This window comes from Ostrea edulis, chromosome 5, assembly GCF_947568905.1.
Source record: "Ostrea edulis chromosome 5, xbOstEdul1.1, whole genome shotgun sequence".
NCBI classification, from domain to species: Eukaryota; Metazoa; Mollusca; class Bivalvia; order Ostreida; family Ostreidae; genus Ostrea; species Ostrea edulis.
In genome coordinates, this window is record NC_079168.1 from 66,247,013 (window position 1) to 66,271,745 (window position 24,733).

At 35.5% G+C, this 24,733-nt stretch overlaps 2 protein-coding genes across 2 annotated transcripts; both read left to right on the forward strand.

Moving 5' to 3' along the window:
* Positions 1-2,003: 2,003 nt before the first annotated feature.
* On the forward strand, positions 2,004-3,869 carry LOC125649821 (uncharacterized). Its single transcript, XM_056165190.1, has 2 exons — positions 2,004-2,296; positions 2,334-3,869. The coding sequence occupies exon 2, from the start codon at positions 2,885-2,887 to the stop codon at positions 3,812-3,814; it is 930 nt and encodes a 309-aa protein (XP_056021165.1). The 5' UTR covers positions 2,004-2,296; positions 2,334-2,884; the 3' UTR covers positions 3,815-3,869.
* Positions 3,870-16,394: 12,525 nt separating this feature from the next.
* Positions 16,395-24,327, forward strand: LOC125651064 (acetylcholine receptor subunit beta-like 1). Its single transcript, XM_048879659.2, has 2 exons — positions 16,395-16,417; positions 23,416-24,327. The coding sequence occupies exons 1-2, from the start codon at positions 16,395-16,397 to the stop codon at positions 24,209-24,211; spliced, it is 819 nt and encodes a 272-aa protein (XP_048735616.2). The 3' UTR covers positions 24,212-24,327.
* Positions 24,328-24,733: the final 406 nt, after the last annotated feature.

Genomic DNA, 24,733 nt, shown 5'->3' on the forward strand with positions numbered 1-24,733 from the left:
AATCTAAGGTCAAAAGATCAAACACCTTTGTGTCACAATGTTTTGCCATTAAGAATCTATATTCAATATATGAATTGCTCATGATATACTTTTAGGTTATGCTTTCTTAAAAGTAGGTTAAACTCGGAGTACAAGGTCAAAGGACATGAAATTAATGGCCTTGCTCTAAGAAATTTATACACGTCAAGATATTTAAAGATCTAAGATCTACCTTAGATAGTTCAGGACATAATTGAATAGGTAAGATTGTTTTGAAAGTAGGTCAAGGTCACACACCATTAGGTCACATGAAAAGTCTTTTCATAGAGAATGTATATACAAAATTAGCTGCAACAACTCCTTAGGATAACCATAATGGTGCAAATGCAGGAGTGATTCACTCCCGCAACATTTTCGATCATTCTAAACATTTGCTGACTTTCTTTACGTAAATAAAATGATATTCTATGTTTCTTAGTCAATATATTAATTTACAACCTGCAACGTCTATTCTACCGTTTTCAACAATGTCGATATTTTCCAATTTCTCGATTCATATTTGTGCGCCATGTTTGATGTACTGAAGTTTATTTGCATATGCCATATAAGGTAGTACATGTATTTACATCAATGGACAAGTACGGAGGAGATAGCAATTTCTTCTGTATTTAAAAGATTTAGATTTAATATCAAGTTCAAAAACGAACAGAGTTTAAATTCTTTCTTCAACCATATGATTTTCCTTTCTTTGTCGGAGTGGCTCGAGTAACTACATTTTCGCACAGATTGTCGACGTTTTGGTTTTTTCAGTAGATCCACCTACAAAGTACGAGATCTCGCGATAACAAGCATGGCGGAGTAGAAGAAGAATTTTGCATGCTGTACATGAGGTTTAATGAAAAACACCTTTATTAGACATGCCCAAGCACAAAGTTGGTACTCCTTTTGGTTTAAACAACAGTTGAGGCTTATACACGGAGCTTATCATCGGTTATTCATAAAATTATTTTGCACCATTACGGAGATCCTATGGAATTGTAGCCCTATCCTGAAAACGTCAGAATAAAAAAATCGGATAGGGCTACATTATTGCAGCTAATACAAAATATGAAAGCTCTAGCTTCAATAGTTCAATATATATTTTTAAAGATATTTCCTATATTATATGTATATCAGCATATAAAACTTTGATCCCCTGTTGTGACCCCACTCTACCTCTTCTATGGCACGCCAAATTCACAAAAATGAGCTAAACATAGTTTCACAGTTGATAAACTACGTTTATCGACTGTAAACTATAGTTTACGGACCGTAAACTATAGTTAACGATTCGTTAACTATAGTTTTCATCCGTAAAACTATATTTAACGGTTGTAAACTATAGTTTACAAATGCTAATCCAAGTTGATCTGTCTTTAAATAAACGTTAACAATAGATTTTGCTGATAAATACAGATTCACATTTGTAAACTATAATTTACATTCGTTAACTATAATTCACAATTGTTAATCCTAGTTTCACAAATTGTGATACTATATTTATCAGATAAACTATGTTTAACATTCGTTAATTATAGTTTTTGATCGTAAACTATAGCTAACTGCCATTTTTACTCATAAACTATATTAAACAAAACTGTGTTTATCACTTTTTTGTGAATTCGGCGCATTAAATGACTAAACTATATCTTCCAAAACTGTGTTTATCACTTTTTGTGAATTCGGCGCATTAAATGACTATAAACTATATCTTACAAACCGTAAACTATCATTTACATTCGTTAATAATAATTTAGACTTGTAAACCGTAGTTTACAATCGTGAAACCGTATTTATCAGATAAACTATGTTTTGCAATCGCTAATGATTGTTTTCATTGTTAATTATAGTTTACGCTTGTGAAACATAGATTATCTGTTAACTATGGTTTACAGATGTGAAATATAGAAATATAGATTAACGTCGTTGTGAATTTGGCGTGCCATACTTCTCTGATCTGAACAAATTTGAATATACTTTATACATGTATCAGAAAGCTTTCACTTAAATCTCCACTCTTATGGCCTGGTGGTTCTAGAGAAGATTTTCCCGATATATTTGCATGTGAGACTTTGATCCCCTATTGTGGTTCCACTTTAACCCAGGGGGCTATGATTTTAATAAAATTTGCACTATGTTTATAAGATGCTTTCATGTAAATATTCTCCAATGACCCCACCCTAGTTTTGCATTTTCGTGATTATTTTCCCTTTAAAGGCAGCATGGCCCCTCATTTGAACAAACTTGAATCCCTTTCACCTAGGGATGTTCGATCAAGGTAAGTAATGAATGTGATTGGTTGGATTATTATACAGGGAAGTAATGAATGTGATTGGTTGGATTATTATACAGGGAAGTAAGAAAGAACATTGAAATATTTACCCTACTAACTCGGGTATGAAGCGAAGTCGCCCAAGCACACCTTACATATTATATCGTTCATCATTGACTTGTGATGTATAGGAAAATGCCATGAATATACAAGATGGTATTGATCATGCGAGCATAAACACGGAAAATGATCTCGGAATTTGAATATGCAGAAAAAAGTCAGACTGGAAAAACACACGATGAGATGAAGTCTCTTCTCGCCAACCTAAATAATACAAGTTTTAAACCAGGGTTTTCTGTAACTTGAAGTGGACTTCATAGCAAAATCATGAGACACCATGAAAACACAATACAATACAAATCTAAAAATAGATGTAATACAATACATAGAACGCGAGTGAACGTGCCTCGGTTCTCGTCCGTCACCACGCGATAGTCCTGATTGAATGATTATCAGAATATCGAAATCGTTGTCATTTGCATCTATTGCTTTCTCGTCACGAGGTCGATACTAGGGAGTGAGTGTGTATGTAATATGAGGAGAAAAGTTTGCGTAGCTAGTGTCTGTAATGGTTTATTTTTAGTGATAATGATTTGGTACGTAAATGACAGATTCCTGGAGAAAGATGTTCTAGTTAGGACGACAAAACAGAATCGTAAACATTGTGTTGATGTAATTGTCTATTCATGCTCTGGATTTCAGATGCAGAAGAAAAATGTGTGCGTTGCGTCCAAAATCGATAATCAGATCAACATGCACACACTTCATTGGAAAGCGGTCAAAAATGTTCCGCAAAATTTATCGTATTTTAAAGAAAAGAAATTAAAGAATTTAAACGTTTTACTCAATTCGTTTGTGAAAATATGCAAAAGGGAAAAGATACCATTTCTGTTGTATGGAGGTTCATTGTTGGGAACATATCGCCATCACGGAAAAATACCGTGGGACGATGACGTCGATGTAATCATCAGCGCAAACGCAAAAAGAAGACTGCGACACAGTTTGGATACTGACACGATTCATTCCCTCAATGTTCGAGGCGATACGTCAACACAATGGAAAGTGTTCAGAAAGGGCGATAACCAATGGCCGTTTATTGATGTTTTCTTTTACGACGAAAACAAAACTCACATTTGGGACACGGTTCCCCAATACCGAGGTCGTTTTGTATTTTACAAAAGTGACATATTTCCGGTTGTGTATCGTTTATTTAATGGCCTGTGTCTTCCAGTTCCAAGAAACATTAGAGTAGTTTTAGAACAGAATTACGACATCGACCGATGCCAAAGTCCGAAGTTTGATCACTTCACCAATTCAAAACTTCCGGTCAGGAGGAGATTAAACATCCGTTGTGTTAAGCTGTATCCATGGTTCCCGTTTGTCTTCCATGACGTCGGTTCTCTGTATCTAGAAACACTTAAGATAAATAATAGTATCATTTCGTATCATCAAGTTAATGTCTAAAGAACAGGTCAAATATGTAGGCTAACCATTGTAACTATTAAACTTATGCAATTTTCGAGTTGTCCTTTAGTTCTTTCCCTTTGTGGAAGTCTTACACACAGTGAGACGCAAAACATACTTTCGTCCACACGCGGTGGGTACAAATGCTTATATAGCTTAAAGGATAATTATCAGACATCAATCAATCACCCAAACTGCTGGGACATACAATTTTAGTAAGTTTATGAGTATTTAACAATAAAATAGCTCACACAAAAATTGATAATCACCATCTTTCTTTGATTAAAATATCACTTATTTATGCAGAAGAGGAAATAAAAAATAGTTTCATATTTAATTTAATGCCCTAATTAAACAAACATTCTTCATGTGGTCAGTTTAATGTATACCAACGGCTGATATAAACAAAATTTACGCTGTCATAACTTTTATCCTTATTAGTCAGCCCTCGGGCTTACTAGTTATCATACGAAGAACTTCAAATGCGCTTGCGCTCTTTGGAATTGAGGTGATCTTGAAGTAGGTCATTCTTGATCACTTCGTAAGGAATGAGAGTACCAAACCCCCGTATGCGTAACCCGGACGTAGTTTACCCAGATTGAGCAGAGGTATAAATGTCTAGGTGTTGTGTGATTGGCTAATATCAAGAGTGAAATGATTTGGAATTGAAAGAAATATTATAGAGGTTCAAATTAATTGTCAGGATGAAAAATTATCGCACAAAATCGAGAAATGACTGAGGAAATTACCATGGTTGGGGTGTGCTTAAAATGAAGTGTGTAATTTACTGCAGATTGCTATGTGTTGTAAAAAAGTACAAATATGGCCTATAAAAGGCACGGGACCCTATATATTTTTTGTCATTTTTTATCAACACTTGGAATGAACTTTGAAATGTTTGCGGTCATTTGTTTAAAATCGATATAGTTAATTAGTGAGAGGGCCAAAGGTTAACATTGAGGTCTATGGGAAATGAATTGGTACTCTTTTCCCGTAACAGTAAGGCGATCTTGAAGTAGGTCATTTTTGATCACTTCGTAACAGTAAAAAAGAATTCTGTGATCTGTGTGCATTGATTTGCAAATATAAAATATGTTGCCTACAACAGATATATGTATTTTCAGTTAAAATAAGGAAGTCTTACAAAACAGACACATTATTTTCCTCGCTTAAAGAGACACTACAGCTCATTTTGCGCAAAAATCATGAAATGACAATTTTCCTAGCGCTTTCTCAATTTTTGTTGCATTGTTGAATGTATGAACTTTGCGAAAATAACACTTATCTAAAGTTTAAAATTATCGTTTTAACGTAAAAATTAATACTTTTTGATGGCCTATACAAAAAATATCGAGTCTCCTCCTTTCAGTCTTCAGACGCATGCGCATATACAGTAAACAGTGCAGCATGTCGTCCAGTGAGAGAAAGTGTAGTTGATAGACCTAGAATTTTGACAGATTCTGTGAGAAAAGAGGTAAAAATAGAATGAGATAAAACTCATACGTGAAATAAAATTTACCATGGTATCAGTTTGACCGTTGGAAAACAAAGAGTTCGGAGAAACCCATGTAACTCAGTGGCGGATCTAGGATTTCCGAAGGGGGTGTGAAAGTCAAAGATTAGCCACAGTAATCGGCCATTCTGGTGCAAAATTTGGATTTTCATTCAAAATCTGTGGCGTAAAAAGGGAGGGGGGGATCCTGCCCCCCCCCCCCCCCCCCCCTAAATCTGCCATTGAGATTAGCTGCGAAGACACTACTTTTAAAAGTAAGTGCTATTTTTATCTGTTAGTTGTAAAATCATCGGTCAATGGAAACATGGAAGAGTTTCTGTTGAAATAATGATTGATATAATTACTTATTTTAAGGAGCAGGGAATACTCTTATACTTGAAAGGTGAGTGTGGACCTCCTTGAAGGGGAATTTAAATAATTTCCTACACAACACCTTTGCTGTCATTCAAAACCACGTGATGTAAATAAGCATTCAAAAGTCCGAGTCAGAATGAAGAAACCTTTGAATTCCGAACGATCTTCAAAGCGCAGTTGAGAGTAAATTGATGCATCCCAATTGTTCAAAATTGTCAGTATCGATATGAATTTTATCATTTTGTCAATACATGTTTTAAAAAACACTTTATTAAAATGTGGAAAATGAGCTGTAGTGTCTCTTTAATAAAAAACAAAACTGGTTTAAATTAAACTGGTTCCCACTTTGAAGGTAATCTTTAAGTACGTCATTCCTAAGAACTTCGTTACGAATTAAAGAATTCCGTTTTATTGATTTTACGATTAAAATTTATTCTTTACACCATAATCATATCTGTTATATCAGAAGAAATAAGAACATTTTACTAAATGGAAAAGTAATTGCATAGAAACCTTCAACGTAAACTTAAGACGGGACGTATTATGGTATGGCGTTCATGTCTGTCCGTCCGTCTGTTAGCTTTTTCGTGTCCGACCCGTAACTTAAATACTACAAGGCCTAGAATCATCAAACTTTGTCTGTAGATACATCTTGGGTAGAAGGTGTGTCGCACATTAAAACCAGGTCACTGTGACTTTTCATTAAGAAGATATTACCATATATGGCAAAAACTTGTCCGGCTCATAATTTGAAAAGTATTAGACCTAGAATCACCAAAATTGGTCAACTAATGCATCTTAGGTAGAAGGTGTGTCGCATCCTACTTTAAGGTCACTGTGACATTTAATTAAGTTGATATTAAAAAAATGTTTTAATGGGTACAATCTATACTGTTAACAATATGTGACGGGCGTATCATGTGCCGTGGCGGTGCACTTTATTAAGTAAACTGGTCAATTTTAACTGGTTCGCAGTTCTTACCTGTGTTTTACGCAGTGAAGCATATACATGTAAATAAGATCCCTGTATATGATGCTTGGCCCCTGAAACTATTTCGTTGAGTAATATTAGTTTTATCTTTACGTTCATATGTACATTTGCAGCGAAACATTGGTGTATTCTAGATTTAAAAGCATAAAAAAAAAATAATGTTTGCTAATGCTGAAATACATTCCAACAGGGATAAAAGTCCAGTGGCTGACTCTCTAAGCTTTTTTCAAAAGCTAAATTTGTTTGCATAGCTAGTCTATAATACATTTATACATCTTGTATCCACCATGGTGTTCAACAGAATACTGAATGTACCTCAATCACAGAAGAGCTAATATCTAGGAAGTTGTGTAATACAATAAAGATAATGACAATAACAACTACTCCCCCAAAAAATGACAATACGTCATCTTTTTTGTGTCCAGTACGTCACCACTGGCGCAAAGGTGGTTTTTTTTTCTCTCTCTCTCTCACTTGGCCATGTAGGTATTTTTATTTAGATATATATCGCTATTTGCATATTTTAGATTTTGAAAATACCTTTATTTCTGCTTTCAACCTGGTCGTTGCTCTGTATGCTCTGTGCGTTTCCCTCCATCATGTTCATGATGTCTCTAGCTGTTAGAGGGATCGTTCATTATTTTCCATAACATAAAACGAATTGAACCTAGGTATAATTGAATTGTACCTATATCTTCAAATCCTTTATGGATATGTTTTAATTGTACCTATCCTCAAATCAATTGTATCAAATCAATTGTAGCTATCTTTAAATCAATTATACCTATCTTCAAATGAATTAAAGATAGGTTTACTAGTAATTCAATTGAACCTATCTTTAATTGAATTAAACATAGGTGTGATTCATTTCAACCTAGGTTCAATTATTTAGAGATAGGTATAATTATTTACACCTATCTCTAATTCATTTAGACCCATCTTTAATTCAATTGTACCTATCTTCAATTCATTTGACGATAGGTTCAATTATTTGAGGATAGGTACAATTATTTGAAGATAGGTTCAAATATTTGTTAACTTGGTGTTCCATAGATCGGGGAGTTGTTTGGTTTTGTTCGCTGTTCTATTTTCCATTGGTAGAATGTTTACTCATTACATATGGAGACGTTACACCTAAGGTGAAGTGCCACAAAATTTGACCCATGCATGGTGCTCACCGTAGTAGCAGTGAGGGTTCTTTAACGTGTCCACGCCTGTCACGACACGGGATCTCCGTTTTTAAGGTGATACCCGAAATACCAGTGACTTTCACTTCTAATGCTGGGCGCTTGGCAAATGAACAGTCACTAATACCACGGTAGCGAATCACGTGACTTTGGCATGGCCTACATGTAATACCCGAGAAAATGACGACGAAAGTCAACACAATGGAAAATCAAACGAGTAAGTAATACCTTCATCAATAACGAATTGTCACATAATTTCTATCAATATCTCAGGAACAAATCTATACTAAAAAGGTAGTTCTACTGCGATAGAAGCTTGCCGAGTGAATAAATACACCATATCAACGAGTTGGATAAACCAAAATATCAAAACACGCAATATAGATGTTCTATTTAGCTCATACGTCTTCTTTTCGATTAATTTTGAGATGATCCCCAGTATGGTTGAAATAGCTGATTGAATTTGTTTTGAATCTGTGGCTCAGGCGTCGTACTTATTAATCTTCCTTACGCGGGAAAAAACAGTACGCTTATTATTAATTCATGTATATTACAAAGGGCATTTTTATAAATGAAACCATGGATGAAAATTGTTTTAGAAGGGATATACTTTATGATTAATAATGATTTTGCCATTCCAACAAATAACAACTATTGACAGAGTATTTATTTTTTGACGTAGGCCCAACCTTCTGATAAAAGTTTGATGTCGCCGTCTTTTTTAAATAAACATGTGTAATTAACGATCAATGAAAATAATATTTTAATGCAGCGTTATTAGAAAGTTCAAAAGTTTACAATGAAAAGTAGAAGTGTTTGTGTATTTGGATTTTATTCACGTGGTTTCTCTGAATCTGAGGGCGAGAGGAAATCCTGCGGCACTTTAGTAAGTTAAGCTGTTGAGATTTATTACATTCAATATGTTTCCAAAGAAAAGAGACTGTGCTTTTGAATGCTTGGTACCGCAGCATGTCGAGATACCTTTGATTAGGCCTGTCCAGTAGGCGGTCGATTCCTTGTTGATGATAATAGTGTGGACATCTCTTTGTTTTCTTATCGTAATTTTTGAGTAGTTATATTGATCGAGTTGACATCTTTATGGCCGGTAACTTGCATTATATGTCAGTGAGGGCAATATCATTTTAATTTTGCTATAAAAGAAATTCTAAAATAAATAAATACAAAATAACAATTTATACGCTTTATTTCATGCATCGATATGCATAAACACAGAAAATGTCATCCAAGCAGGCACAGTGTCAAAAGTAGTTCGGACCGGAAGTGCTTTATCAAACGGGCGTGTGATAAAGCTAATGCTTTATCTCACTTGCAATATACACCACATGTATGAGATAAAAGCAGATACCATTGACAGTTTTTCTTTGTTTTCTATCGAAAACTTTCCGACCGCCAAAAAACTGTGTCAGTGTTCTTTGCTTCTGAACTGTCTCACGTAGAAGTACCATTTCAGTATAGATTTGTTCTCGAGATGTGACAATTCGTTATAGAAGAAGGCGTTACTTACTCGTTTGAATTGACTTTCGTCGCCATTTTCCCGGTCAACAGGTCATGCCAAAGTCATGTGAATCGCCACCTCACTACTGAAAACGGGTTAGGGTGGACGCGGTATCGGAATTGAATCCACGCCTCCCGGTTGCAAACCTAACGCTTATAACCATTACGCTAGGTAGTACCGTGGGGGCTGTTCAAGGAATATCTTTAATCGTTCCCGTTGCAAATTGTGTTATTCCTGAATTTTAGAATATAAGAGAATGTCGCCACTTATCCAGTACCATTGTTCAATGTAATATTTGGCTGATTATGTGTTTGTTAATTAACATTCCTTACCGACCTGAATCATTGCATCATTATACGGTACTTCTCCTAAGATAAAGCTGTATTTACATCAGTTTAACAACTCCCATTATTTAAGTTCTCCAGATTTACTCATTCAGCATATCATATGATGTATGTATAATAGGAAAATATGTTAGATTTTTTTTTTATATTAAATCTATGAGACGTCAATACAAAAATATAGCGATATAAGGTATTTACATGAGGTGGATCTGTAGCTCTCTGATCCGTCCCAATATTTTTTTCTCAGAGGGCTTCAGTTCTGCAGCTAAAAAGAGTATGTAATATAATGACTGTTACACTAGCTGGAGATGAGTCTTAACTACTGCAAAACAAATAGACAGTAATAGATGTGTATCACTGAGCGTAATGCCGATCTTCTTTTTCTTTTTTTAGACAACAGACTGGGAAATTATCTTAATGCCTGGTTTTGCTTGTTGTCGCTATTCAACATACATATATCGATTAATATTAATAACAAGACATTCTCGAAACCGTCCGTTTAAGATACTTATACGATCGGATTCCGCAATCGAATATTACGTTCTCTGTTCGTTGGTAGATTGTAAAATCGTATTAAACTCCAAAATGGCCTTAGATGGTCTAAAACACTAATGAGAGTTAGAGAGGTTCGCATCTGAGATTGGCAATAATGTCAATGTTTTAGGAAGTGTAATTCTTATTTCTACATTGAAGGAGAATTAGGAAATTAAAAAGAAAAACTGGGGTTTGCATAGCTTGTTATTGAGCTACAGTGTTCTAAACATGACCTTTTTGCACGAAAGATTTATTCAATTAAACTTGATTTGACTGTTGGTGTCAACACAACATAAGCAACAGATAAAAGAAAAGGTTTAATACTAGTAATGGAAATAAATGATGATTTTTTTTGCACTTGATATTCGAAACAAGAGTACCGCAAATGGTACAATATACATCCATCGGAACGTGAAATTCAACCTGGAAGCATGATAAAAACTCCACGAAACCATTTGATCTACTTTTAGTCGTGAAGTAGGTCAAAGTGTATACCAATTAAGTTGAAATGTGAACTGATTATGTATTTCTCCGAGAGGGAGGTTGTGGTTAAATATCGGAGCAATACCTGTGACCAAACAAACAAAAAATCTGGAAAACTTTTTGACCTACTTCTACCCCTAAAGGACTGTAGGTCATAGTGCGAATTGAACTTGTATTCCTCCAAGAGGAAGCCTGTGACTACACTAGGACTAAAAGTAGGTCAAACAGTATCTCGGGCATCTTTTCATTATGGATACAGATATTGCGCTGAAATTTAGTCACAGGTTTCCTCTCGGAGGAATGCAAGTTCAATTTGTATTTCAGCTGGATTGGTCTATCCTTGACCTTTTTGCGCTAAAAATAGGTCAAACAGTTTTCTGGGCTTTTTTCATCATGAATACAGATATTGCGCTGAAATTTAGGTCACGGACGGACCAATTCATCTGAAATGCAAACTGAACTTGTATTCATCTGAAAGGAAGCTTATGTGTAAATTTCAGGGCAATATCTGTATTCGTAACGGAAAAAAAAAAGTCCGGAAAACTGTTTGAGCTACTTATAGTCCTAAAGTAGGTCAATGATAGACCAATCCAGCTGAAATGCAAACTCACTCTAACAATTTTTGAAGGAGAAATTGTCACCCAATTTCAAAGTTGTACATGCATCCGTTACCAAAAAATATCCGGAAAACGTGATCCCGGACGGACAGACAGACAAACAGACGCACGGACAGGACCATAACATAACGGGACGTCTAATAATGGGCGTATAAAAATCATAATATCAAATTTGAGAGTTTAAAAGGACATACATGTATTAGGAGTAATGTCGATTTCTAAAATTTCCCATAATTTTCAAGGTCTCTAAATTTAAAATGGAAAGTAAAGGTGGGTATTAGAGTTTTAAATTATTCTCGAAAATGAAATTTTTTTGCAAAATTTCAATTAAATTAATTCAAACTTCTTTAAGAATCGGTGTTCTCTTTGGAAAAATATATCAAACAAATTAATAAATTACAATATTTGAACTAGTTCCAAGTCTCAACTACTTGTATCATAAATTATAAAACTGAAATACATGTATAGGAGTATGAAAATAGAAGATATATTGGATGAAACAGAAACTGTAATAGCATGCAGATTTAGAACTTTTTGAATAATCAATCATTCCGCCACAAAATATAGTCCCTGCCAAACCCTTTCAAAATTTGAATAGCTATTGGGAAAAAATCAACTAGATAGCGTTCAATAGTAGATCTGTAACATGTTTGCAACATTGGAATCAGTATTGAACCAGTAAATACTTAGTTGTGTCATCCTGCACATTTGTGCTCAAAGGCTCAGGAGCTAACTTTCTTAACCCTTTCTCTACCAGAATATTTTAGAGGTTTTTAAAGACTAAATGACAATATTTTTAAATCGAGTTACATCTGCATGTATCACGATTTTAGGTAGGCATGTGACATAATTTTGTTACGAATTGGACAGGGAACATTTTTTTTTATTAAAGTTTGTCATGTTATCCCATGACCCCAAAGAGTTCTACGGGGTCAAAGGCATTTAAGTGCACATTTTTGCAATCTTTTTTCTCTGGAATATATATATATATATATTACGACCCCTCTCACTAGATTCGAGTCAAAAATAGGAAATTCTAAATGTATGAGCTGATGTATGTTTTAAAATACTACAAAAACATCACAATTAAATTAATATATATCAAAATTCATACTTGAAGCAGTGGTTACTTATGACCTAACGGTGTAATGAACCTTACGTACCCAAGGCCATTCCCACTATGTCAAGGTCATTGACAGGCAAATTATTACTAAGATGACCACCCCTACAAAATAATACTCTGCAGGTATTGTCCATTGAACTTGAAAGTTTGAATGAAATTGCAATTGGAAAAAGAATATATGTTCATCGTCCTTAATTCTAATTTTTTCCCCATCTTGTCTGTCCAAAAGAATATTTGGAAGACCTGTCTATTCATTTGCTGAAATTTACAATTATGATATAGGGTTCTGGGTTATCGAATTTAGCGTATAGTTCCGATTCTTTGAGGAATTGAACTGGCCATTAGAAATGGTTTGATACAAGGAAATAGCTATTGTTACCCGAGGGAACCTAAACTTATAAATCTGAGACATCGAAACCCTTTACCACTGGATTCTCAATCAATGCACGCGGAACGTCATTTGGAGGACTACAGAGTTATGACGACTACAGAAACTGATCACGGACAGAAAAATGACAATCAATGTCTTCACAGTTTGCACAACGTCATCAGTGCCCCGGTTCTCCGAATGGAATGATGCATTATATCACAGCGGCAGAATTATGCAAGACAATCTGAAACAACGCTGATAACCTTTTCGTAAAGCTGCGCCATATTTCAATTCAGTTTATTTCCTTGAGAAATTCAAACGGATATGAGGACTTCCACCAGTGTTAACATAACTATTTACTTGGACGGGAGCCCACATGACAGAGAAATGGATGAAAGATTACGTCTTGGAGAAATTAAGGTAGTTCCAAATTTGATACGCTACAATATAGCTCACCTGAGCCAAGCCTGACCACTTTATGTCCGTCTCGAGCACACGAGTAAGTAGTTTTTCTGAAGCATATTCCTAGGAAGTACACGTACTGGCACGACTTCTTATGACTGGCAACAAAGAAGTAAGTGAAGTAATCTACCTCGCCAGAATTACTAGTACAAGCAATTCACGATGTCACCAGAAGCTCATTTTACAAACGGCCTTACGACTTTCAAATGTATGTCAAAAAAATAATGAAGAAATGGTACACCATATTACATGTATATAAACAGTCGATGAACGGTTTAGGTGGGCGTTATTTTTGTATAATGCATCGGTTGTTTAAGGGCGAGATTGAAATTTACAAATTCCTATCTTTCGTTCTCAGTCTAACGGTAATACAGGTGTAAACATCACTTTGGGTTTCGTGGATTTTTGATTGGTTTGTTGATTTCAATCTCCTACGGCTCGGTGGAGGGTAAACGTTGACCGAGACTATGCAATGCGAGAATGCATCACGATATTATCATCATTATCCGACTAATTACTTCCTTGGAATCAACTGAAAGATTCCTTAAACAGTATAAATTATACGATTTTACTGATGAAGTTTTCAGCGAAATTTGGATTTCTTTTCCTTCATTTATCCATAACCATCACCTTTCTCTAACATCGTTGAGTGTAACCAAGTACATAGTTACTTTTCATGTTAAAGGACACATCTCGTGTTTTCAAAGTATACAGAATTAAAAGCATTTTGTCTTCCTTATGCTTATATAAATTAATTGTAATAGTTCGTTCACTGAAGTATTGAGATAATTAGCCACAATACGGACTTAAATCTAAGCCCCGATTTCAAAAAGCCTAGTTAATTAGATAGGTAATCACGTGGTACAGTGACGTCATATGCGACCTTCGTCGATCAACTTGTTGTAATAGTAGTGTTAGATATTTTTAAAAACTCGGGTTTTAGGGGCCTAATTTATTTACCATGGATAACATTTATTTCAATGTTGACAAATTTCCCGAGTCTTATATCTTTTAGCCACCAGTGCATGCAAATAGCGACCCAAATGTAGCGAGGAAAGCGAGTATGAAATCTGCATAAATTTGCGAGTAAATAATGTTTACATGGGATCACTGTCTAAACACTATTTGGTAATGTCATATCTGTAAACAACTGTAATTAGCGTTGTTGCTTTTCTAAAATAAACAGTACAATTATTATTAAATTTATTTTTGGAGAAGTTAGATAGGCCTAAATTATAATACGATTACGTAGCATTGACAACTAGGCCTACTGTCACAGGTGCATTTCGGAAAAATGATGAAACTTATTGTGAAAATCACAATACTTTTAAATTATTTTATTCAAGCAATTTTATTAATCATTATTTTTTGTTATCTACACATTGTTACTTAGGAAGTGGGAGCGCGGCGTGCTGTTGTTGTAAACACGTACGCGTTCCTTAAAAAAAAATTAAAGCATTATAATTCAATTCAAAGTTGGAAAATATCATATTTTATTATTTATAATTGAAAGTTCTATTATTTTTTATCTTTAAATTTCTTTTTTAAAACTACCAGTTCGTAGAAACTGCTAGCAAAGTTCTGCCTATATATATATATCAAGCACTAAAATCCATCAACACTCAACATCGAAAGTGTCGGATCTAATAGTAGATACGAGGTGAAAGGTGAAGATAACGAACAGTGATCAATCCCATAACTCCTAGAAGCAATACAAAATAGAGAGTTGGGCAAACACGGACCCTTGGATATACCAGAGGTGGGATCAGGTGCCTAAGAGGAGTAAGCATCCCCTGTCGACCGGTCACACCCGCTATGAGCGCTATATCTTGATCAGGTAAACGGAGTTATCCGTAGTCAAAATAGATAAGGATATAAAAAGCACTCAAAATGACCAACGACTCGAACAACAGTAAATTGTCAAATTTTCGGGACGACCTGTCCCTTTGGACGATAGAATATTTACATAGAAAAGAAAACTAAATAGAAAATGAAACTAACACTACAACTACACTACAGAAGCTGGTAACAAACAAAATGTCTACATATTAAAAATTATCGAGTGTAATTTGTGGCAATAGAAAAGTATGTTCTAATTGAGCGTCAAGACTGAACTCAAGAGTATATAATATAATTCTTTCTTATAGAGTGAAAAGGGTGTGTCCCCTATCAACTCCAGCGACAGCAATCCCTCCTACACCCCCGTCATCGTCGCAATCGTCTGTGTCATCATCTTTATTGGAGTGGTGATCTTTCTATTTCATGACTACATACTGTGAAATCGTTACCTGGATTTCATGAATTAGTTGTTAGGTTATGAGAGGGGTACGATCAGCATGGATTGTCACCCCATGGTGTATAAAACTGTCGCCGAAGCAAGGCTGAAATATCGCCAAATCAGCGTGAAAATCAAGTCGGACACAGAACTTTCCTCTACCTGCAATATTGCAAGACGTTTCCAGCAACGGACCTCTATTTCATTTGATCAACATGTCTGCAAGTCATATGTAATAATGGGTGCCTGGTCGGCGAGAATGAAATACCCCCCATGAATTCGACAGAACGGCAATGTTTTATTTTCGCACACCAATCTTGGACTCCGGTTACCCTTCGCCCATCCCTAGATCAGTCCTACTGATTGACATACGTAGTGAATACAAACTACAAAGGCAATCAAGTTAGGTTTTTATAGATCTGTAAATTTTAAAGGCATGTTGTTTATATTTTCAACCTACACGCCAACTTATATTGTAAAAAGCATGTTTAGTTTGTAAATCTCAATTATCTAACTATTTAAGAAACCGTCCGTGACAAAAGTTATGTACAAGTATATATGCTTGACATTTTTTTTTTTTTTTTTTTTTTGGTTAGCCTTATTACGTTAATTCTGGAAGCAGCTCATTGCATCTATGACATCATTCATGAATGGAACGACGATTTTAACTAGGTTGAAAGGCGTACTACCCATAGTTCTCTGCGTCTCCGCACACAGAGTGAACTCTGGCGGAAGTTTGGGTTGAAAGGTAGAGGAAAAGAGATCGTCGATTGGCTAATTGTACCAAGTGGTTTTCTTTGCCTTCGTAGAGATGACAGAAAGGATTGGTGGGGGGTAAAAGTAGACCGAGAATATGTATTGACAGACACGTTTTATTTAAAGTTTTTTTTAAAAATATAATTTATCTATTGCTTGAATTTGAAAATTTTGGTATGATTAGTAGTAGAAAATCTATCAACGTAACATACTTATGGGCATGGAATTGTACTGCTTTTAATTTCGTATTCTCTATATAATTAATCATTGTTCATTATCTTCATCTTTTTCGTTGTACAAATAATGAAAATTCAACCTATTTCTTTTAAAGTGGTTAAAACCTAGGTAAAACTGTGTATAGCGACCATTATTTCTGTGTGGAAATATTTTGATCTTTATATCAAATATTAGAATGTGGTTTGAAGATGTCAAATAAAAGACACTGTCCTGTGTTAATGTTTCATTATGTCTCCTGTTCCCAGAAGGGGACATATTGTTTTTAGTTTGAATTCTTCTTCTTCTATGCCCCCAGGGATAGGGTGGGGCCACAATAGGGGATCCAAGTTTTACATACAAATATATAGGGAACTTCTTTGAAAATCTTCTTCTGAAAAATCACTGGGCCAGAAAAGTTTACATTTACATGAAAGCTTCCTGACATCAATCTGATTAAAAGTGTAGCGATCTACGTGAGCGGATCATAGGATCTGATTTTAATCAGATTGCCTGACATAATGCAGATTTAAGTTTGTTAAAATTATAAACACACACACACACACACACACACACACACAGGGGAAGGATGGGACCACAATAAGGAATCAAAGCTTTAGATATAAATATATATGGAAAATCTTTAAAAATATTCCTCTCAAGAAACATTGGGCCAAAGAATTTTACATTTACATGAAAGCTTCCTGACATAGAGCAGGTTCAAGTTAGTAAAAATCATGATCCTAGGGGTAGGTTGGGGCCACAATTGGGATCAAAGTTTTACATGTGAATATATAAGGAAAGTCTTTAAATATGGGCCTAGGTAACTTAGGTGAACGATGTGGTCAATGGGCCTCTTGTTTGTCTTTTGACAGTGTGTCGCGTACCATTTCTGATGACCTTTTTACCCGAATTTTACACGCGCCCTCAGATTTGGTTAGCCCTAGGCATTTCCGGTTTTAAAACGTCAAGTCCATGATGTTTCGAAAGGTCGTAATATATTTGTTTCATCAACTTTAATCACGCTTTTCGCATCTTTTGTCTGTGCCAGAAAGGGGTAGAATGTAATGTTTTTCGTATAACCATACTTTCCCATCTTCCACGAGTCCTCACCCTGAGCAGTAGTATCTTGCTTTTGATCCCTTCTTTTCTTCCCAACAGATGCTATTTTACCGGAAGTATCGAAGGCTAACCAAATCTTGAAATCACGTGATTACGTTATAATATGTTTTACGGCGTGACCGTGTTTGAGGGTGAAAATAACCCGAAGTTATCACGAGGACAGAGCTGTATCAAAGCATTATAATTTTTGGACATTTGATCCGCCTATATATTGAACGCGGGAAATATAACGCAATTGATGTAAACAGTACATTGTGACGTCATATTCAGCGTCGTTATTTAGCAAATTTACAAACATAGTGTTTGAACCACAACAAAAAACATGGCGTTAATCGTGGAGTGATTATATAATATGTTTTACGGCGTGACCGTGTTTGAGGGCGAAGCCAAAAAAAAATTTGGCATTAGTATCTATATCCAAAACAGAACAAAAACAACCCGAAGTTAGCAGGATTTGATCCGCCTATATATTGAACGCGGGAAATATAACGCAACTGATGTAAACAGTACATTGTGACGTCATATTCAGCGTCGTATTTTAGCAAATTTACAAACATAGCGTCTGAACCACAACAACAAACATGGTGTTAATGGTGGAGTGATTATATATGATTAAGAAAATAAGATTTACAGGTTTTTACGGATTTTATGTAACATCTCAGAACGACGTGAACTAGGGTAGACGAGATTCAAAATGGAGGAATACATGTCCACGCGCTAATATTCTAATCGACGCCATTGGTACCAAACTTTTCAAGTTCCATAGGTATGGTTTAATTTTTCATTATTTTCCTATATTTTCCTTTTAAACATGTATATACGTGTTACCTATAGGGAGAGCTCCGTTCTCACGGCCCTTCGGACCGTGAGAGGGCTTCGCCCTCTATAAAATCTAGAATAAACACGCGTTCCGGCACTAACTCGAAAATGTGCTATTCTCCCAAGTTTTGTTTTTTTTAGGTAAAGATAATTTTTGACATTAAAAAAAATGAATTGTTCTGACAAAGCTAAAAAAAAAAAAAAATGATGTATAAGGAAATTGTCCATTGTTTTATGTCCCATTCCAAAAATTCTCACTCGTATAGCGACAGCTGCTGCTTCAGGTGAAGGTTTGACCTTTACGTGACACTCAAGGTCATGGCAGTTAGGGTTCCGTGTTCCTCCGTTTTTAAGATTATATCCGAAAGACCTACTTTGAATGAAGACGTCGGGCGCTTGGAACGAACAATCACTACCAATGTTAAACCGAAGTTTGACGCAGCGCTGGGCATTGGGAATCGAATACGTGACCATTCAGTTGCAAAGGGAGCGTAATCACTTGGCCACCGCGACCGCAAATAAGTTAATAAAAAGCATTAAACATGCAGTTAACAGCACACTACTGCCAATAGGGTATTAACGACAACAGTGATAATGTGATCCTTATTGCAAAAGCCTTTATCAGAAATGTAAATGATGGAACAATTGGTGCTATTGATTCGAAAACCAATATGTCAAACGTACAACAAAGGCCTTATGGGTAGATGATCTCTTTCAAAACAAGTTGTTAATTCGTGTTCAAAGTTGGAGAGATTTCATTCAAGTTAAACCATCATTATTTGCGGTTGTAGATTGTTGCGCAAGTTCGATAGAAAATACATGTATCATTTTCCAGGAAACCCTTGTATTTTATACAATATGCAGGGAAGAAATTTAAACATCTATACACAAGATTCCGTAAAGCGGAGCATTCCTTCGCAATGTCGGCAATCAGTTAAGGTAGTAATGAAGTCTCGAAGTGACTTTGACATTTTGACCACAAAATGGATAGGAATATTTTTCTTTCAATAACAAAGCTACATATGAAGTATCAAATCAATCGAACAAAAAACTGTGGCATGTAGAGTGTCTACAATTAAGCTTTATCTATGAAGTCCCGTGGTGACCTTGATTTGGGGGTTGGGGGGGGGGTTGGGGTGTGTTTTTTGTTGTTGTTTATTTTGTTTGGTTTTTTTTTTTACCTAATATCAATAAGGTTCTTTCTCTCAGGATAACAAAGTTACATGTGAAATATCTAATCAATCGAGTAGAAAATGTGATCTATAGGATGTCTACAAACTCAAACTCTCTCTCTCTCTCTCTCTCTCTCTCTCACACACACACACACACACACACTCACACACACGCACGCACACACACACACACACACACACACACACACACACACATGTACACAAACGCCCACACACTGCCCCGTTACTAAATCCCCTCTCACAATGAATTGCGATGATATAATGACTTCATATTATCGTAGATATTTATTTGAACTTGCAAGCTGTGTCTACTTTACCATGCAAAGACCTCGGGCGGGCGTATTTTCCAATAATCAGTCAATAGTGTTTTTAAAAGTTAAAAGCACCATCTAAATATCTTGATGATATGAATATGATAATGAAATAGCCAACCCACGAACAATCCGTGTGTGGTCATGGGTACGAACTAAAACAGTTCACCCTTATACTGTATTATCAACCCACTTACTAGAATTATTTTCTTTATTCTTCAAAGTGCTGTCATATCTGCTGTCAAAATATTACACCAATATAACGAAATACATATTTCCCTATACGTGTACATGGGACAACTACCAAATTCAAATTAAACCATGACATTAATGGTTGAATTACACAATTACGATGTTTTTATAAAAATCAAAATAGCCTTTTCAATATTCGGGATCGTATGAAATCGTCAGAACTAATATGTATATAACAATGATAAAATTGTTTCCAAGTTGTTTTTTATTCACAGTGATGAATCAAACAGACAACGTTGACCCTGTATTTGGTGGTCGGAAAATTTTTGACTGAAAACAAAAACTGTCAGTGTTCTCTGCTTCTATCGCACGTAGAACTATGCATTTTAGTATAGCTTTGTTTCCTGAGAAAATCCTTCAAATGTTGATATAGGTTAAGTCACAATTCCTTATTGATAAAGGTGTTACTTACTCGTTTGAATTTTCCCTTGTGTTGACTTTCGTCTTCGTCCCATTTTCCCAGGTAGCAGGTTATGTCAAAGTCACGTGATTCGCCACCGTGTTTTTGCTTGCTTGTTTGTTTGTGTGTGTATGATTTTTATTATTATTTTTTTTGTTTTTTTGTTGTTTTTTTTTTTTTTTTTTTTTTTGTTGTTGTTTTTTTGTTCTGTTTTTTTTTTTTTTTTTTTTTTTTTTTGTCTATTTACTTATTATGCCAGTTTCGAGATACGAACTCTTCTGTAAAGGAGTTGCATTTAGTGGAACTTTGAATGCCTAAGTGGGACAGAGTGGATCTACAGGCAACGAGGAAGTAGATTTAAGTCGAAAAGACCAGTATTAAAAGCGGCTTTCTTTTTAAATATGTAAATGTGGGAAATACAAAATACTATCGAAAGAAATGTTTTACCGAAGTGAAAACATACAAACAATGTTATATTTGCAAGAAATATCTTAGATATGGTACATGTACTTATGACCAACGAAATAACGTGATAGGATAAGAATTCTATGTATTTAATTACCCCCTAAATACTTACCACTTACTTAGTTTGTGTATGAAAAGTGAAGACAACGAACAGTGATCAATCTCATACCCGGTAACTCCCACAAGCAATACAAAATAGATAGTTGGGCAAACACGGACCCCTGAACACACCGGAGGTGGGGTCAGGTGCCTAGGAGGAGTAGGAATCCCCTGTGGACCGGTCACACCCGCCGTGAGCCCTATATCTTGATCAGGTAAACGGAGTTATCCGCAGTCAAAATCAGTGTGCCAAGAACGGCTTACCAATCGGTATGAAACACGTCAGACAGCATTTGACCCAATGATAGGTTGTATTGACGAACTAGATCGTTATAACGACCACAGAGAATCCGTCGAATTTGGGTGATCAAACAGCGTATGAAAAACTTACGCAGTTATGAATATTTGTCCCACTCCCGCAATTCTCTCACCAGAGGGCGCGTTACGCAAGCGTCATCAACGCTTGGAATCACGTGACAATGGAGTTCTTCATGGTAACTGTGGAGCTGCTGTCAACGCATGCGCATAAATGCTTCCGCAGGGCAAATTTCATTTTATGGAAAACGCTGCTTTCGTTTTGATCAACTCATAGATCTTGCAATAGTACGTTGTTGCAGTGTGTACAGGTGTTCTAATCGAGACGATGCGAGAGGACAAGAGAAGGGAAGAAGTTTTTTAAGGTGAATTGAAGGACATTTGCTTCATTTTCATTCGAAATTCATATCAGAAATGTAGCTACATGAAGGAGGGCTGCATGGTTAAATGATCGCTAAATCGATTTTACTTTGTAAAATCAATTTCAGACGAAATTTTTATAGTTGCCACACAAGTACAGATCTTTACATATGATAAATTCTACGCAGGGGAGGTTTGCTTCATATTTTTTATCCTATAAACAGTGGCTAAGATACACTGTGAAAGTCTGTTTACATGAGTTGAGCGAATGTCTGTATGTATAAATGTATAGCAGATTTTAACTTTGCATACATATTTAATTTTAACATTTCCTAAAGATGCACATAAACGTTGAAATCGGTTGGGGTACTGAATCTGGATGGATTTGTACCCATGCTGAATGAACATTCCTATACAGCTATGTGTGTTCTGGGCACTTTGTGGTTTGGCACAGTGATGTCAGATCCCTAGAATGAGAATTATTTTCCCCACCATATTCTCATAAGGATATTTCTGTTGATGCAGAAATGCAGAACCAAGCAACCTGAAGGAATATTCAAAAAGGTAAAAAGTATATCATAAAAGAAACTAGTCAATTTATAAAAATATTTCATTTGATGGATAATACATGTACATATGCATGTATTTCAAGAATGTCATGATTCAAATTAGCATCTGATTATAATTTAATGATTCTGTACGTTTGTTTATCATAAGACAGTGATTCAAGTAAGTGATTAATTTAGAATTTAAGCTGAAGAAATTCAAATTATTAACTTATTACTTGATTTTTCATTAAGCAACACACGTATTTTATCCAAACACACACACACACACATATATATATATTCACCAATCAAGGGCCCTTGAGAGACATGTACAGTGACAGTTTAAGTAGCAATTAGTTTTAGCAACACAAATAAATAACAATCATTCAGAAGTACTAATTCTGTCAGTAATAACAATCATTCAGAAGTACTAATTCTGTCAGTAATAACAATCATTCAGAAGTACTGATTCTGTCAGATTTCACAAACAATCATTCAGAAGTACTAATTCTGTCAGATTTCACAAACAATCATTCAGAAGTACTAATTCTGTCAGATTTCACAAACAATCATTCAGAAGTACTAATTCTGTCAGATTTCACATTTCTGCAGTGCACATATCATAATTATACATGTATATGAAATACTGATCGAGACAAGATTTGAATTAACAAAATGAAATATACAATAATAAATAACCGAATTGCTTCACACATCTACATATGTAAGGGCAGTGCCAGTTTCAGAGACAGTGGATAATGATAATGGTATGTGAATACATATGAAATGGTAATCAATATCAGTATAAGAGGGTTTTTTAAATACAATATGCAAATAGAATACACATGTACATACAGGATCCAGTTGTTCTGAATGTTTTATGCCTACAACTTTTACTATGTATAAACTACCCCAAAATCAGGTGAAATTGTATATTGTTTTAGTCAATTAGCTACATTCTTTGATGAAATATATTTAGAAATTACACGACAGCGTGTACACCGGATGTGTATACATACCCGTACGACACCCAGACTTGTGTTGTAACCTATGTTATATGGGCCTATGCTGTTCATGAAGTTACTGTAAAGGTTTTATCTGATACAGTCAGTTTGCACGTTTACACCCCTCATGGTATGTGGGATCTGATTGATACCTCAGTAACATCAAATGTGGACGTAGGACGAGGACTGACGTCAATTGACATCACATTAGTGATGAAAAGAATCTCCACATTCCACCTCATCAACATGATTTTTCCCATCGTTTTTGTCGGGTTACTTAATATCCTCTTGTTTCTTCTACCTGCTCAGTCCGGTGAAAGACTCGGTTATTCCATCACGGTTTTACTCTCCATTACTGTGTTTCAAACAATCACCTCCGACAATCTTCCAAGCACTTCTAAGCCCCAGCTTTCGTTGCTTTGCATCAAACTTTTAGTAGATCTAATTTTAAGTGCTCTAGTGACGATGTTAACGATTGTGACGTTGCATTTTTATCACATGCCGGAAACTCGGAGAGTACCTGTGTGTGTTTCAGCTGTAACGAGGTTTTTACTATGCAAGAAGAATGATGGGAATCAGTTATATATTATCCAACATGGAATCGGTATGACAGAATCCATGTCAGCAAATAAATGTTCCAGCTTTCAAACGGAGATAACGTGGACAGATGTTGGTAAAAGTAGTGACATCGTGTTTGCTACGATTTGCCTGTTGGCATTTTTAGCTTCAAATGTTGTATTTATGGTGTTTGTTGTTTTGGGATCACCTTAAAAACTTTTTATAATTATGTCTAGGGGTCCGTGTTTGCCCAACTATCTATTTTGTATTGCTTATAGGAGTTATGAGATTGATCACTGTTCGTTATCTTCATCTTTCATCTATCAATTTTCAAAACTAAACTCAGAAGGGCTTTTAATTTGGTTGTATTAAAGATTGATATGTCTGAACATAAATGCATCTCTTTATTCACTAAATGATGAACCGTTGCGATGGCCTAGAGATAGAGCATTCGTCCCGCATGCGGAAGGTCGGGGTTCGAATTCCCGTCGCGACAGACCTAAGTCGTTAAAACACAACTGTCACGGGTCCTCGGAGATGACCTTAAAACGGATGTCCTGTGTTAACAGTAGGTGTGGCACGCTAAATAACCCTCACTGCTCAATGGCCGTAAACGACGAGGATAGGCCTAAATTTGAAGCCATTCACCGGTCTTGGTGACGTCTCCATATGAGTGAAAAATTCTTGAGGAGGACAATAAACAAGATACAATCAATTATACAATCACTAAATGAA

What these genes read in the sequence shown, in the direction of transcription:
- LOC125649821 (XM_056165190.1), top strand. Translation starts at nt 2,885, where the DNA reads ATGAGGAGAAAAGTTTGCGTAGCTAGTGTCTGTAATGGTTTATTTTTA.
- LOC125651064 (XM_048879659.2), top strand. Translation starts at nt 16,395, where the DNA reads ATGACAGAAAGGATTGGTGGGGG. An exon ending in ACAGAAAGGATTGGTGGGGG is followed by an intron (nt 16,418 to 23,415) that starts GTAAAAGTAGAC and finishes AAATATATTTAG; the next exon opens with AAATTACACGACAGCGTGTA.